The following is a 16612-nucleotide window of genomic DNA, read 5'->3' as shown; positions in this document are numbered from 1 at the left end:
GCGGCTCAGATGTCGGGAGTAAATGACGACTGCTATGTTCATTATTACATCCAACAACAGAACACCTCAATCGCCTAGGAGTCGTTTTTGTCTACATCTGCTCCAGCGGAAACAATGGTGGACTGATGACAGCTCACTCAGGGCGGGTCTAAGGTAAGACACCAGTCCAGTCTGTGCTGAAACGCTACTGTCAATCAAACTATCGTGGGAGGGGCCTGTCTGTGTGACATCACACAGACAGGCATCTGAGATCGGCTCGATTTGAGAAAGAGGAAAACATTTAACGGGATTAAAAAAAAAACCACTGGGTAGATTTTTATCATTATAGGGTGGTTGTGTACACACACTGCCAACACACATTTCAGTTCAAACAACTTGTAAAAGTGCATGTAGCATCCTATGACCCCTTTAATAAATACTGTCATTCTTCTGCCTGCTTGCTTGGATTTCAAAATGACTAATCAATCAATATCCAATTACGATATTTGGAGACATTGAGAGCATTCTGTCACCTACCAAAGCAAACGGCTTACCAAGTACAATGCTGGTAATGTAGACTGGGTTGATGAAATGACTCAGTAGCACCCCCTGCACTCCTGTGACAGTCCAACGGGTGAGTTTGTCACTGCCAGACATGCAACAGATGCAAGCACCCCACGCGCTTGGAAGCAGGAAGGCAGCAGGGATGAGAGAGCCTTTAGCATGGCACTGCAGCTTCAGAGTGGAGTAAGCACAGCTCTGAAACTGCCTGTGGAAAAACAAACACAGACATCTCTTTTCACCATGTTCAAATACACGTAATACTCTTAATATACACAATAGAGTTTTCTAATATACACAGTGGAGAGCAGACAACAGTGTAAACAAAGTAGTTAAACTTACGAAACTATGCACTGAGCTGCTCCTTTGAGGGCTTTGTTAGTGTACAAGTGAAGGTAAATGTGTGGCTTGAGCTGAAGCAGTCGTTCAATTGGAACATTTTCCAGTATGGAGCGCTTTTTCAGCTCTGGATCAGCACTGTAGAATTTTTTTTTCCACATTTACAATAGTAGTTTAACTTGCAAATATCCTAGAAACAGAAACCAACCATGTCTAAATATATATTGGACACACTAAAAACAGCATTCATATTAAGCTATTCAAATAAAATCTCTGTCTTTCTTCCTCTATACTCTTGAGTACAGAAATATGTCTATATTCAATTTTCTTGCACCTTTTGAGGGCTCTGCGGGCGATGACAATGGCGTGGCAGTCATGGATGACAGATCCTGTGTAAGAAAGCCAACCACTGCAGCAGTTCTGACCTGATCCCAGAGCTACCACTTCATATTCCTCACACCTGTGTCAAGAAACTCTGACACACACATCCAATACATATAAAATTATTTCATGATATTTTTCACACACTTTATTGGCTGTTAGTGTTTCCCGTTTAAATAAGATAATGGTATAATTTGCAGCTATTACTGTCAATTTTCTTTGTAAAGGAAATTTAACTTTTTATGACAAAAATGATGTGATGTGATGATATGAGAGAAAACGTAAAATAACCGTTTTTTAAATAATTATATGATTTATATATATAAAATAACACATTTTCAAATAAGAAATGTTGATTAATAAAAAGGGCAAGTACAAATCTTCCTGCTTCAATCCTTAACCATGCACAGAATGTGGTCTTCTTTGGTTGGCATTGTATCTCACACCAATGTTATTTAGTATGATGGAGATACTATTTTTTTATTATTCTTTTGAAATGGTTCTTATTTTTATAGTTTCCATTTTTAGTAATTTTGTTTTTTATTGTCATTTTAATTAGTTACTGTCTATTAGTTATGTTAAGTTACTCTGTCAGTGTTTCAGTACATCAAGTTAAACTTACACACTTACCTCTCTCCAGTACAAAAGCAGCGAAGCAGCTCTTAGTGTTGTGGTAATCAGGGCATTCTCTGAGCAGCTTGTCAAAACGTTCAGTACACAGAGCTGTTATGCGACATTTGTGCCAGTCTGTGAACTTCACTGAAGGAGCAAGAGTTTAAGACAACACTGGTAATGAAGAAACGTCTGCAACCAAACACTGAATTTTTTTTTACTAGAAACTCCAGTCAAACCTCCAGTTTTCTGATCCCTCCGAAGACAGCCATCTGTATTGTCCTCCAGTATTTCTAGGGTGGTTTCACCTCCTGTAACACTACTCAGACTCCATGCAGAAGGGGATTCTGGGTCAGAGCCCAGGTCCTTCACTTGGGGTGGAGACTCCAATGACTGGTCTTCTAGGGTATGTTGCTTCACAGAAGAGGATTTCTCAGTATCGACAAAGTGGCGCAACTCTGGGATGGTGGATTGACTCTCTTCTCCGGTAGATGGAGAATCTTCAAACTCATTGCTAGGGGTGACAGGCCTGAAACTGGCTCTGTGGACGCCAAAGGTGGGCTCTCTCTCAGCGGTAATGTGCATCATTAGAGTGGCAGCCATTCGTGGAAGCCGCTTCCCCTCTGCATTGATACCATGATTTGCCATTATCTGCTGAAATATTTTAAAATATACAGAATTGTAGAATACAGTAAAATGATATACTTTAAAAAGTATTGTACTTTATGAACCTGAAATGTGACAGGTGTATCTCAGTTATAGTATAGGGCCTAATGTTAATTTGCCAGTGTGACTGATAACGAAATACTAATAACAAACGTTCACATTTGCCTTCCTTACATTTATATAAAAATATACACGAAATAATGAGCTATAGTGTACGTGATGGAATAACAAACTGACACTCTTTTAGCTTTAACTGCACTCCATTACAAAAGTGCTTGCTAAGCGTACATTCATTTGAAATCAAATTACTTGTCGTGTGGCAAAACTGAAAAATACTGTCAAAAAAGGTGAGACATCTTAATGCTTACACAGCGTTTCACAAAGCGTCGAATAATTGGTCAGCAACCCTTCTTCACCCGTAACGTTGAAGCTCGTTGAGCTAATGATGGGCGGAGCCTGCCCGAGTCACGTGACGGCGATAGCGAGTAAATGAATGAATAGCGAATAAAAAACATTTACATTATTTACAGCAATGTTAAACAACAACAACAATAATAAAATAAATAAATACATACCAACAAAATGTAAAAATGTTCACATGAAATCAATAACCTTCAAAATAAAAAAAAGTTGGTCACAAAAGTTAATGGATCAACACAACTGAATAGTATTTAATCATAATAATTAAAATATAACCATAGCAAAGCCTTTTTATATATAGAACCTCGGAAAGTTTTATATATGGAAAGTTAAGGAACTAGTTTATGTAAAACTGTTTTGCAATATGCAAATAATAACACAGTTAGGATCTCTCCATGCATTTACATGCATTTGACCAGCAGGTGTCACCAGCGGACAGTGTATTGATTTGCAGAGTTTACTAGATAGCAGATTTAAGCTTACTACAAAATGATATAATATGTGCATTTTCTCCTTGTATCATTTTGCCATGTTTGTGATCTCACTTTGTTATTTATGATGTGAAATTGTTTTCTTTACATAGATTACCAAACACGACCATCAGAAGAATGTCCCTCCTCCATGACAATCACGCATCCTGCCTGTAATGTAGTCATTCATCCATTGGCTGACTTCACTTGTCGATCAACATTGCAACAACAGGAAAACAGTTCGCGTCTTCTATAGGATTGGTCAATAGCATTGCGTTCCCGCCCACTTGTCCAATCATTGCGCTTCGAGAATGAAACGTCTTGGCGGTGGCGCGAGTTTTATATGTATTGTGCTTTAGGTCGGCGGGAGATAGAGCTCGATCTATCGGAGTTTAATTAAATTACTTTTCTTGCTTTTGTTCTTTTGGAGAGTGTCAACTTAAAAGCGTTACAATGGATGACTTTGGTGTTTATGCCATATTTGGAGTAGATGAACCACCACAGCAGATCTTAGGGTAAAATTCACTTGAGATAAACAAACATGATTGTCTATTTAATGTTATTTTAATGCAAATTAAGCTGTGCACGCTTACAGTGATTCAACTAGTTTCGAGCATGAAATATATTTAGATAGCTTAATACGTTTGAATATTTTTAAGCAGTCTAGATGGAATACGCACTTGCTGTCTCCCGCCTCGTAAAGTTCTCGCGCAACTACGAAGAAGTGCACAGTATCAACAGTACTGCAGCTACTTGTGTCGCTAACTATGTTAAACCTATGTTCTTTATATGAGGGAATTGTGTTCATCATCATTTATTTCCCACAACAGGCGTGAAGGATGGCAGAGCTCAATTAAGATCCAGCCTAGTGTCCAGCTGATGGTTCTCTTCGCCAGAGGAGACTGGGGAAAGCGGGATTCAGTCTCTGTGGAACTGGCTGATGAGAGGAACATACACATTAATATGGGAAAACTAACACCATTCAATAAGTACGTTTGCTATTTACGTTAAATCAGTCCAGTACGATTTAATAGTAGCCTAACCTTTAATCCATTACTAAACCTTTCCTCTTCTCAGATGTCTGTCATGGGAATCTGGTGAGGATGGTGTCTGGTCCAGTGGAGCAACCTTAACTGTAAAACTCATTGGGGTGAGAGACTGTTCAAGCTCTGTTTAATTTTGTGTTACACAAAAAAATCCCAAATGAAATCTGGAGAGTTATGATATTTTCTGTGCTGATTTTTAAAGTCAGTATGAAATGGAAATTCATCAATTTTTAAGAGCATAAAGCGTGTTGTTGATTTATTTGTGAACGATTCATCTGTGAACGATTCATCAACGTCATTATAACTCAAACTTCTGGTAAACACGCTACATTTCTTTCTAGTGATGTATGCCAGTCTTCTTCAGTTATTTAGCCTGCTTAAATCCTTTCCCTTTCTTGCAATCGACCTCGTGCTTTCATTCAGAATTGCCAATTAGTCAATAAACGTTCAATAGATAGAACCAAGTCCTTGTAAATCATCCATTTAAATTGAAGATCTGTCACTGCTTTCATATCATCGTGAAAATTTCCAAGGATGTTACAGTCTTTGCTGAAAGCGTAATCAAATTATCCATAATATATAAGAAATCAGATGTAATGCGTTTTGTGTTAAGTTTTTGTATCTGTGCATACAGTAATTGACCCATGATCCTGTTTTCCAAAGGGTACTACAGAGTTTTTGGATCTGGGGCTGACTCTTTCACAGATGGAATGCACTCCAGAGGTGAGTTTAACCTGCCTGAGTAAAGGCTGATTTATACTTCTGTGTCAAGGCTGCGGCGTAGCCTGACGTGCACCTCTCCAAAAATGTCACAGCGCGTCAATTCTATGCGGACCGCAAGGGCTGTGATTGGTCTGCTAGTACCCCTCCCTCCATTTGTATTTGAGATTTGTGTGTGTTTTTTGAACTTCAATATATTTTAATGTTATACCTTCTTATTTAAAATAAAACAAAGCAAAGAACAAGTGTCTTATTTATTATAAAACGTAGCATTACTCATCACTTTGTTGTTCTTTGTTGTTGTTCGCGACACACAATGTTGTTCTGCCGTGGTACAAGTCCTTGCGGAGATTGAAAGAATGCCATCTTCTCCTGTTCTGTTGTAGTTTCTTTTTTGTTGTTTTAAACAAATGGTCTGTTCTTTGATATGTACTTGCTGCCATCACGGCTGATGCTTCTCCGACAAGCTGCTTCAGCTTTTGTCTTCAGTGTCTTCTCACTTCATTGTTTCCAGTGCATTCATGCAGTACCTGCATTAAGAGAGTGTCCAGGCAAGAGGAAGCGATCTCAGGGAGAGGAGGAAGTTAATGAAGGTAGAGGCAAGGAGAACATCTGCCCTAACGCCTCTGAAAAGGTGACACCTCAAAGACGGAGCAAGAACAATCATCATGGAGGTCAGACACGTCTCTTCTCACAAAAGGAGGAACAGACTGCAACTTCCAGTTCTCAGAGCCGCAAAGCTAAAGGCAAGCAGGCCAAAACCCCCTCACAAACTGGTGAGTGAATATTTTCATTGCATACATGTGGAACATATGAGTAATGTGGAATGGTAGTTATTGTATGTTTAACACTGTCTTTTCAGCTCCACTGGACAAGCCGTCAGGTCGTTGGGGTCAAACTCTCTGTCCCATTGATCCTCAGACAGCAATTTTGATTGGAGGACAAGGTGCCAGAATGCAGTTCTGCAAAGACCCCATTTGGAAACTGTGCACAGGTAAGCATTTCACATTGTCTCATGTCAGTAGATTGTAATATATTATTAAATATGTTTTTACTTGGTAGATGTAGCTCTGCTCTTAATATTTTTTCAGAGGATCTTTCTTGGGTACCTGCTGAAACCCTTGCAGAAGGACCCACCCCTGAGGCCCGCATTGGTCACACAGCGACCTATGACCCGGAATCTAAGCGTATCTTTGTGTTTGGTGGCTCAAAGCATAAGAAATGGTTTAATGATGTTCACATCTTAGACACACAAACCTGGCGTTGGACTTTGGTTGAGGTTAGTCTGCAATTGATTCTAAGATTAACAACAAAACCCTTCAAAACATTCACAGAACTATACAGTATCACTGTAACACATGTCTAGGCACATAAGATTTATTTTTGTGTCATAGATATCATCTGGTTGTAGTCCATAATAAATCCAAGTCTAATTGTTTTATCCAGTAGGTTCTGAAAATATTATAAAGCTGATTTGAATTTCATTGACCCCTTTAGGCGCAGGGAAAAGTGCCTCCCCTGGCCTACCACAGCTGCAGTATGTTCCGAGGAGAGCTCTTTGTGTTTGGAGGAGTGTTTCCTCGCCCACACCCAGAACCAGATGGCTGCAGTGACTCCATCTACATCTTTAACCCTGAAATGGCCATCTGGTATCAACCTATTGTCAATGGAGAGAAGCCTGCGCCACGCTCTGGGTAGGGAGCTCATGTCTTTTTATTCAAAGTTGCATGATGTAATATTTCATTAACTGCATGACTGATGTTTTCAGCTGTACTGTACATGTGGCAGATGAGTATTTTCTTTTTGATTTGTTTGTGCAGGCACTCAGCATGTGTGATGCAGGGCAGGATCTTTGTTTTTGGAGGATGGGACACCCCTGTATGCTTCAATGACATGTTCATGCTAGACCTTGGTAAATACTGCAAGAATTGTTACTCTTTCAAGATTTATTTGATTTTTAATTCAGGTGGTTTCTTATTGGGGAAAATAAGCAATAACATAATGTTCACCACTAATAAAAGTAATTTTATTACTATTGCTAGTGTCTACTAGATTCAACACTTTTTCTTTGTTTGAAACCGTTATAATTCAATAGATCCGTCCTGATTTTTCTGCATATTTAATACCTGGTATGACTCTTCTGCATATTTAATACCTGGTATGACTCCTAGTGTTTTCACACATTAATTACTGAAGGTGCTCTTTTAAAAGGTGGAGTAGTCAGCTTAAAATACCACATTTTCACCACCTATTTCAGGCCTGATGGAGTTTTCTGTTGTGAAGACAAGTGGAACAGCCCCGTCTCCCAGAAGGTATTTAAAAAGTCTTTATTTACTCCGAGGAACAGTTTGTTCTTTAAATCGTGCTCTCTACTGCAAATTAAATATATAATAGAAATTCAATCAATTGTCTTATAATGGGTACATGATTGGGCATATCTTGATCAGCCTAGATGTACTGAGTATTTGACCTCTGACCCTTACTGTATCACAGCTGGCATGGCTGTGCGGTTCTTTCAGACTGCAGCTTCCTGATCCATGGGGGCTACAATGGGAACAACGCACTGAGTGATGCATTCGTCTTCAACACAGGTGAGAACAAGGTTTTATGCCGAAATTCCATGGCCAGGACTCTCGTTGTTACTATATACTCTACTGTAGGGCTGGGACAATAAATCAGTGCATCGTAATTCTCTCTGGAATCGATTCTGAGCTTAGTTTTTAACAGCAGATGGCGCTCTAGGCTAGATTTTAACCACACACTCAAACGCTCACAAAGAAGAGCCCTTGTGCATTCGGTGTGTAAGTGGTTAAATGTACTTGCACCTTGGCTTTCATGCTTTTATGATGTGAGATTAATGTAAACACAGCCCATTATGAACAACCTTGTAGTTTGCTTCAACCTTTTCAAACTGTATGAATGATTATTTTATGTTCAAGTGGTGTGTATAAGGAAGCAAGCAGAGTACAGCTGTTTCTAAAGCATGCAGTGCCATCTGCTGTTAAAAACTAAGCTCAGAATCGATTCCAGATAGAATCGCGATGCATTCCGATAATCTCAGAATCGATGCAGAACAGTTACTCGATTCGTGATGCATCGATTTACTGTCCCAGCTCTGTTCTACTGTTCAACGATTTTGTGTCGGTAAGACTTTTATGTTGTTAAAAATATTTTATACATGCCAAAGCTGCATTCATTTGCTTAAAAATACAGTAAAAGTAATATTATGAAATATTATAACAATTTACAACGAGCTTTTCTGTTTTAATGGTTTGAACTTAAAATGTATTCCTGAATATTTTGCATCCATTACTCCAGTCTTAAGTATCCTTTAGAAATCATTCTAACATGCTGATTTTGTGGAAACCGATGCATTTAAAAAAAAAAAATCAGGATTGATCAATAGAAAGTTAACAGCATTTATTAAAAAATTTAAATCTTTTATAACATTGTAAATGTATTTATTTAATTGTAAATGCCTAGAGTAAAATTATTAATTTCTTAAAAAAATCTTACTGACCTCATACAATGGTATAAATGCTGTTGACAGATTTTAAGATTATATTTAACCTGGAGTATAAAGACAGCCTTCTTTTTCTCTTCAGACACTAGTTGCTGGTTCTCTCTGGCTTTTCCCCAGCTCAATTCTGTACCCCGAGCTGGACATTCCATCATTACCATGCCCACAACATGCAAACAGGTAAAAACATTCAAATTCAAATTATGAAGATCCTTATCAAGTGGCTTCAGTTCATTATTTATAATAATTGTCTTTGTTTTACAGGGATGTACAGATGAACAAGAGGAACTTCCAGAGTCAGCCCCACAAACACTTCTAGTTTTTGGTGGTGGTGACAACGAAGGGAGCTTCTTCTCTGACCTTTTCACTATGCCAGTAGAGGAGCTAAGAGACTAAACATTTGATCAAGATTTGGTTTTACATGCTTTTTTCAGATTTTGTTTTTGTGTGTGTGTGGATTGATGTTTGTTTATTTAAAGAGGTATATTACACTTTCACTCAGGTATTTGCATTATGTCCTCATTTATTAAGAGTGGACTGTTTCCTAAAGAAGAGAAGTAGTTCATCGAAATATTATTTACTCACCCTAGAGTGGTTTTGAATCTGTATTCTGTTCTTCAATAGAACATCAAAGAACAAATTTAAAAGTCATCACAGCTTTTTTTTTTTTCTAAGAAGTCCATAGTGACCATGACTGCCAAATCCAATATGCCAAGTCCATTTGTGTTGTTATATTGCACGTCTTCTAAAGCCATAAAATAGCTGTTGACAAACAGACCTAAAAAAATCTCCATGATAGCTGTTAGTTTATCAGATTTGTTTAACATCATGACATCAATTCTGATTTATGAAGAACTATGATGATTGTTTTTTTTTGTGAAAACCTAAAATCTAATTTTGTTTCTCACAGAAAGTGCTCTTGTGTAGTGTAAAGATTCTTCAGAAATTCTCATTTTGTGCTCCACAAAAATTAACAGCAGTTGTTTATGGATTTACATAAGGGTGAGTAAACAATGACAGGTTTTTAATTTTGGGTTGAAAGATTCCTTTATCTGTCAAAGAGGGAGAGTCACTTTGTGATTCACACCCCCTCAGATTTGATCTATGAAAGCTCTGTGATGTCTGTTTTGTGTATAACGTTACATGCCTAGTTTTAGACTAAGATTTTTTGTTTGTTCTTTTTAAATGGCTGTAAATGTATTCATACGGTGTATAATTCTATCTGTAAATACTGTTGCAGCAGACCTGTTCAAAATTAAACGTTCTTTGGAAATTCAAATGCCTCTTTGTTTGAGTTATTTCAGCACTTCTCACACAATCACACAACAGGTCAGGCACACAGATGCCGTTTCCTGTGTCCAGGCATCTGCTCAATTTCAAAATCTCCACGGTAACAACGACCGCATGATGTCACCCCAAGTCTACAGTCGCCGTTACTGCCGCGAATACCGCAGTATGTGAGCACCGACTGACGCCTAGAGGATCCGCCGCCGCCCCTCCGCGCTCAGCCCCCTCCGCTAACGTTACTGCCTCCGCTCGCTCCAGAGATCGGCCATGTTGTTCCGGTATCAGGCACGAGCGTTTGAGCAGCTCGGCCGCAGTACGACACCGATCCGCCTCCACTGACACCCGTTTCACCACAGCCCCGAAGCCAATCATGGATTTTACTACCTGACTCTGGATGTTTGTCTTTGGACGCGAGCCCTCAGACGCTTCGTTTCATTCAGGAACCGTTTGTCACCGGGATCCAGTGAGTAGCGGAAGACGGTTTCGTGGATCATGAGGGTTTTTCGGGATTGATCTTTTTTTTTTTAAACCCGTCTTAGGTTTGTTAGTCCTTCGTCATTAGCGCTCACGGTTGTTTTTCTTCACATCCGTGTTTAGTCAAGCGACGCTTGTTTTCGTTGATCTCAAACTGACGGTTGAGGTATTTTCAGCTTTTGTTGACACTTGTTTTTGAAGGTCGGTAAAATTGTGATTTTTGGCTGGCCTAACACTTAATATCGCTCGCAGAGAGACCCTTTTCCTTTTCGTTTGCTCATTGTCTATGACTGTTAAGACTTGGAACAAATGACTTGTTTTTAAACTCTCGCTCATTCGGTTGGGAAGCAAATATAAATGTAAGTGAGCTCCATGTTAGTCTCCCCGAGAAGACTTCAAATCCTTCATAAATCCTCCTCAAGTACCTGCTGTTTATTTTCAACTGGAGACTTCAAAACAAGTTTTTTCCCCTTCACATGTGGACTGATGTTGGGCTTCAACTTGTTGATCTCTGTCTGCGTGGCTAAGTTCAGGCTAGCTAGCAACACTGATTTGATTACTTCTGTCAGAACAGACGAATAGCCTCTAACGACAAGCTTATAAATGCTTGTCAACCACTGAAAACGATTCTGCATTTACATTTCCCCCTTTGGCCCTGTTTTTGAGAATCCCTGGGCGAAAATGTCAACCCGGCCTCAAGGAGTAGGTGTTATAGAGAATTCTTCCAGCCAGGTGAGACATATCTATCTTCACACTGACCGCAGAGAAACTAATATGTATGAATGTGTTTTTGTTGTTGGGAATGACGTAATGCTTGCTTTTCTATTGAATTGTATTTCCCTCAAGATTGCTGGGAGATTGCAAAAAAACTACTTAGTTCAGGAAGAGTTTCCCTGACTCAACATGACTTCCCATAACTGTTAATTGATAGGCTTGTCAATAGGCCTGTCGCAATAATCAATATATCGACTTATCGCGCAATATATGTACATGACCTCAATAATTTTTGGTGACGCAATACATCGCCCATTATATTTACTTAAATTAATGTCACGTTTTTTACATTCCACTTGCGCCTGTGTCTTTTGCAGCTTCTCGTACATAACGTGGTGTAGTCATGAAGCGCTAGTTCAAATTTAAAAAATGCTTCAACAAAAAAAGTTTAATCTGCAGATATGGTCTTGTTTAGGGATCTGTGCCTTTGTGCACATCTGACTGCTAAGTAGTGATTGTTTTTTTCAGCAATAGTGTGCACGCTTAATTTACAGAGAAAAGAAGGTCAGGGAAAAATCTGTAGATGGAAAAATCTCCAAACAAGTTCTTTGTGCACTTTTCTTTTCTTTTTTTTTGTACTTGTTACTTTGCACTTTTTGTTAGAAAATGTTTATTTACTATTTATTCAAGTTTTTTAAGGTATCTAATATTTTGATACTTAATTTCCATGGTCAAAATATTCTTAAATATGAAAAGTTTGTTGTCATTTGGAAGTGTGTAGGCCTTCTTGCATTATTATGCTGTTACATTATGATTATATATTCAGTGGCATAAAATGGTCTTTAAAATGACAATAATATCGCTTATCGCAATTACTTCTGGGGCAATATATCGCACAACAAAAAGTTGATATCGTGACAGGCCTACTTGTCAAGGCTACATTCATGTTCCTCACTGTAGATGTTGTAAATCTGGTGTCTTTTATGGCTTATTTAATCATGTCTTTACTGGAAGTCATTTTGTTCAGTGGGAAAACTGAAAATCCTATCTATTCCTCATACTAATTATCAATGTCCTCTGATATAACAATGAGTCAAGCCAATGCTGATGAAGTTAACAACTAGTTTAGACCTATCAATCTCAGTGGTTCTCAACCAAGGGGCCGGGACCCACTGGGGAGCCTCAGCAAACATCCAAGGGGGCCTCAAGATGGCTTAAATGTTTTAAAATAAGGCAAAATCAACTTCTGAAATTCAACAATTTAATTATTTTGATTTTACATGTTATTATTTTATATATTTATTTTAATATGTGGACACTGCCAATATTTATACAATAAAAAAGCAGAGTTTCAAAGAAGGCCTCAATATGACTTAAAATGATTTAAAATAAAACAAAACAAGCTTTAAAATAAGATGTAACCATTTAAAAATATCAAGTTATTTTTTATATTAATTAATCTCTTAACTTCTGCAATTCACCAATTGTTTTTTTATTTCAATGATAGTTTTTCTTATTTTAATCTGTGGACACTCCTAATTTCTGTAAATGAATAAAGCAAACTTCCAAGATGACTTAAAATAAAACAAGCTTTAATAAGCTAATCTAAAAATCAAGATTTTTTTTAAATCACCCCCAAACTTGTGGAATTCCAGAATTTAATTATTTTAATTTGAATTATCATTATTTTAGTTGCTTATTTTAATATGCGGACACTGATCATTTCTATAAATTAAAAAAGCAGACTTCCAAGAGGCCTCAAGATGGATTTCAAATAAAACAAAACAAGCTTTAAAATAAGCTAAAACAATTAAAATTCAAGATCAAGTTTAATTCATTTTAAATTGTAATTCTTTTAGTTACTTATTGTAATCTATGGGCACTCCTAATTTCTGTACTTTAAAAAAAGAGGGACGGGAATTTAAATGTTGGAACAGGTTTAGAACCACTAGTCTATAAAGGACATCAGTCAACAGGTAGTGCGTTGGATTTGGGAACTATGAAGACCATAGGCAGTGAAAATAGCCAGCCTTGCCCCTCTCAATGTGATAAGGCACAGATTGCAGTGCGAGTGCCAGAGGATGGAAAATTGAGCCATTCAGAGCGAGGAGGAGGACAGATTCAGTGCTCATTAATAACTCATGCCAGTGTGACTAATGCTGACTGAGCTTCATACAATACAGGCAGCACTAACATGTGTGTTTTCCGTTAAGTGGCTTAATGAAAAGCGAAGGACTTTATATCCTTGTCCAGATCTCCAGATGCCCTCTCTGAGATCTCTAACCTCTTGTGCAGAGTGTGTCTGTTTTAGCTGAGGAAGAGTGTGAGGAGTGAATCATTGGTGTTAATCATACTAGTGAGGTTGTGGGTGAGTTTCAGCCTGCTATGTGGGAGGAGAGGTATGAAAATGTGTTACTATTTTGCATTGTCCACCATTGGGGTGGATCAGGCGCAGGGAAGGATGCTTTGCATAAAAAAAATCGGACTCGGAACAGTGTGTTTATGTTTATGACTTGGACCATGTTTTGCATCTTTGGGAGTTTTATCTGTCACTCACTCTGCTGTTTCATCATTTTAATATACATGGAACACACAAACATGATATTTTTTTCCATATAACTCTTCACAGACCTTCATGTTCAGCCTGAATTGAGGCCTATTTGGCCTGTGACTCTGTTCTCCAGCTTTACGGCATCCATGTCTGAAAAGCACACCACCTCAATAAGTGTTAACACAGGGTTTCCTTGTCCTTAGTAACTCAGTGTGTCACCTTGCTGATACTGTGACCTGACACCACAGACTTGTGTTACAGATCCCTGAAATCCCAGACCCTACTAACACAGATTTAGAGAGAGAGAGAAAGGGCCTTCACCTGTTTCTCATCCTCTGACCTCTGTGTTCTGATGTTTTAGCTAAATTATGTGCACTGAAAAAAAAATTTCATTCATCCAATAAAAAAAATTTAGGGTAATGATTCACATCTATATTTTTTAACTTGCCCTTTTTTTAATTGGATGAATGAAACATTTTTTTCAGTGTGGTTTAGGAATTCTGTCTGTGAAGTTAACATACAATCCAAATGGCCTCTATTTGCTTCTTTAATAAATGCTTTTTGGTCAGACTGTCCGCAGTTAATTAGTTTTTTTTCAGTGTGGTTTAGGAATTCTGTCTGTGAAGTTAACATACTATCCAAATGGCCTCTATTTGCTTCTTTAATAAATGCTTTTTGGTCAGACTGTCTGCAGTTAATTAGTGCATGTTGTTCCAAAAGGAAAATGTTTCTCAAAATGTAGTTGATGTCTCTGAAATGTCTTTTCAGCTGACGTCACCTAAGCTGCATGTGGGGCAGATAATGCTAACTAATAGCCATATAGCTGTATAGGATTTGTTTTAAGCATTTTTTGGGCAATGCAGTAATTCAATGCTAATGTAATAAAAATTTTAGTGGATTTATATGGATTTTTTATTGGCCAATGCCGATATGAGATATATGTTTAATTTAAAGATAGTAAATAGCACATTCTGCAAATAAATTTAGATTTATTTTACATAATATGTACTAAATTAGAAGTAAATCATTTGAAAATGAATCAAAATGGCAAAAATAATTTGAACTTCATAAAAAGAGTGAAAAACAGATTTATACTTCAGATAGTAAAATCTTGTAGTATTTATTTATTAGATATACAAAGACTTAAATTTTATAAATACACATTTGCAGAATGCTGATGGTATATGAGAAAGTATTTTAGTGTTTGTCTTTCTATTTCTTATAATACTAATAAACACTGTAATACTTTTTCTTTGTTTACCATCTTTGCGTCTGCGCTCAGGCACTGGTGTTCTCAGGACTGTCAAAATAAAAGTCAGACACTTCCGGCACTTATTGGTCCAAACAGAAAAACGTATTAGTGATGCCTATAATTAAAAAAAAAAACAAATGTCAGCCAATACATTAGTCGACCACTGAAAGGTTCAGACTGTAATTGCACATTTTTGACCGCGAGAAATTGCCATTGGGACACATCAAGATGCTCTCAAGGGTGACCTTGACCTTCATTCTCCACATCCCACCTGAAAGGCCTACTCAAAAGTGGTTGCCCAAATTGCAAGTGCTCATTTGGTCTGACTTCTGAAATGTAACACCAGCTTTCATTTGCTATGTCATTTGGAAATATACCACGTTGCTAATGATGTTGATTGATAAGATGATAAGATGTTTTGGTAATTTTTGGCCGTTGTTTACCATCTATGTGTACTGAACGGTCATTGTAAGTTTTTATGAATATCGCTGTTGGATATCGCTATTTTGCGGATGTCTACTCAAAAATGAAAATTCTGTCCTCATTTACTCACCCTCAAACATTTTTTTGTTCATACGGTAAAAGTCGATTAGGTCCAACGTTAGTTGGGAAATCACAGCCTTTTGTTCTGTACGAACAAAAAGTTTGGAATGAAATGAAGATGAGTAAATGATGACAGAACATTCATTTCTCAAATGCAAAATGAACATCTTTTTGCTGGTTGTGATTTGAAATGACTGTCATTTTTTCTGCTTACTGCTAGAAATGTCTTTGCACTTGCCTGGTTTTACAGCTCACATCTTGGCGAAGTCCTCAAAATGCGTTCTGTGCTGTTCAGTCTTGTGTGCTTTGTTTGGACATCCTCCATAGTAGCACAGATCTCTGTCATGTCCGCTGACCCTGATCAGTCTCAAAGACTCACATTTTCCACTGCAGTGATTTACTCCATTAGCACTTCTCGCTCCACTAGGCAGATCATTTCACCGGAATAAAAACCTATTTTTTTTAAATGCCAGCAGTTTGTTATGTATGTGAAAATAGTAATCCTGATATTATCCAGTCAGTCAAAACTGATCTGCAAGGACTAGATAGCATTGCAGGTATGTAATCTTTTGAGATGCTTAGATATAAACAATCCATCGTCAAGTCATCTGTAAGGATGGCTCGCAAACGACAGATTATAGTAATTCCTGGATTTATAAATCGTATGCAAATGCTTCTTTAAGATGCCATCATCTTTTCGCTTCAGCCGCTCTGTTATATTGTTGTTGCATCTGGAGTGGAACATGGCTCTCAGTGTTTCAATTCTGATAGATTACAAGATCATAAATAGTAAATATGTAATGAGGCCACTGCCTTGATCATCACTTAAGGAAATAAAAACATCTTTTAGAGGTGTCTCTAGGTTTCTATAAACACATCCTTTCCCACACTTGTTTTGAATTGGTTTCAGGTTTATCCATGTTTTATATACACAAACAAAAGCCAGTATTGACATAGAGAAGAATAGGAAAGTGCAGGTGAAAGAGCAGGTTATAAAGTCATAAAGTATGGGTGCCATGATCTTATGGTGCTTTTCCACTGCATGGTACGGCACGGTACGGCTCGGCACGGGTCACT

General features: G+C 37.8%; 2 protein-coding genes and 1 pseudogene across 6 annotated transcripts in view; 2 read left to right on the top strand and 1 right to left on the bottom strand.

Moving 5' to 3' along the window:
* LOC107691993 (adenosine deaminase domain-containing protein 2-like) overlaps positions 1 to 2955 on the bottom strand; it is an 8261-nt pseudogene extending 5306 nt beyond the window's left edge.
* A 772-nt stretch (positions 2956 to 3727) lies between these two features.
* krcp (kelch repeat-containing protein) lies at positions 3728 to 9971 on the top strand. Its single transcript, XM_016490756.1, has 13 exons — positions 3728 to 3943; positions 4259 to 4417; positions 4506 to 4578; positions 5138 to 5197; positions 5709 to 5970; positions 6057 to 6188; positions 6286 to 6473; positions 6692 to 6888; positions 7015 to 7106; positions 7452 to 7506; positions 7688 to 7785; positions 8800 to 8894; positions 8979 to 9971. The coding sequence occupies exons 1-13, from the start codon at positions 3882 to 3884 to the stop codon at positions 9108 to 9110; spliced, it is 1605 nt and encodes a 534-aa protein (XP_016346242.1). The 5' UTR covers positions 3728 to 3881; the 3' UTR covers positions 9111 to 9971.
* Positions 9972 to 10171: 200 nt separating this feature from the next.
* The window catches only part of mark2b (MAP/microtubule affinity-regulating kinase 2b), a 53396-nt gene continuing 46955 nt past the window's right edge, over positions 10172 to 16612 (top strand). For 3 of the 5 annotated variants that reach the window (XM_016490752.1, XM_016490751.1, XM_016490754.1), the window contains exon 1: positions 10172 to 10464. In XM_016490752.1, coding sequence (XP_016346238.1) covers positions 10396 to 10464 — 69 coding nt within the window. In that variant the 5' untranslated portion in view covers positions 10172 to 10395. Of the gene's footprint in view, positions 11208 to 16612 lie in introns of all 5 variants that reach the window. The other 2 variants (XM_016490755.1, XM_016490750.1) reach the window with 2 other exon arrangements.

This window comes from Sinocyclocheilus anshuiensis, unplaced genomic scaffold (assembly GCF_001515605.1).
Source record: "Sinocyclocheilus anshuiensis isolate Anshui unplaced genomic scaffold, SAMN03320099.WGS_v1.1 scaffold426, whole genome shotgun sequence".
Classification (NCBI taxonomy): Eukaryota; Metazoa; Chordata; class Actinopteri; order Cypriniformes; family Cyprinidae; genus Sinocyclocheilus; species Sinocyclocheilus anshuiensis.
This window is presented reverse-complemented; position numbering and strand designations above follow the sequence as displayed.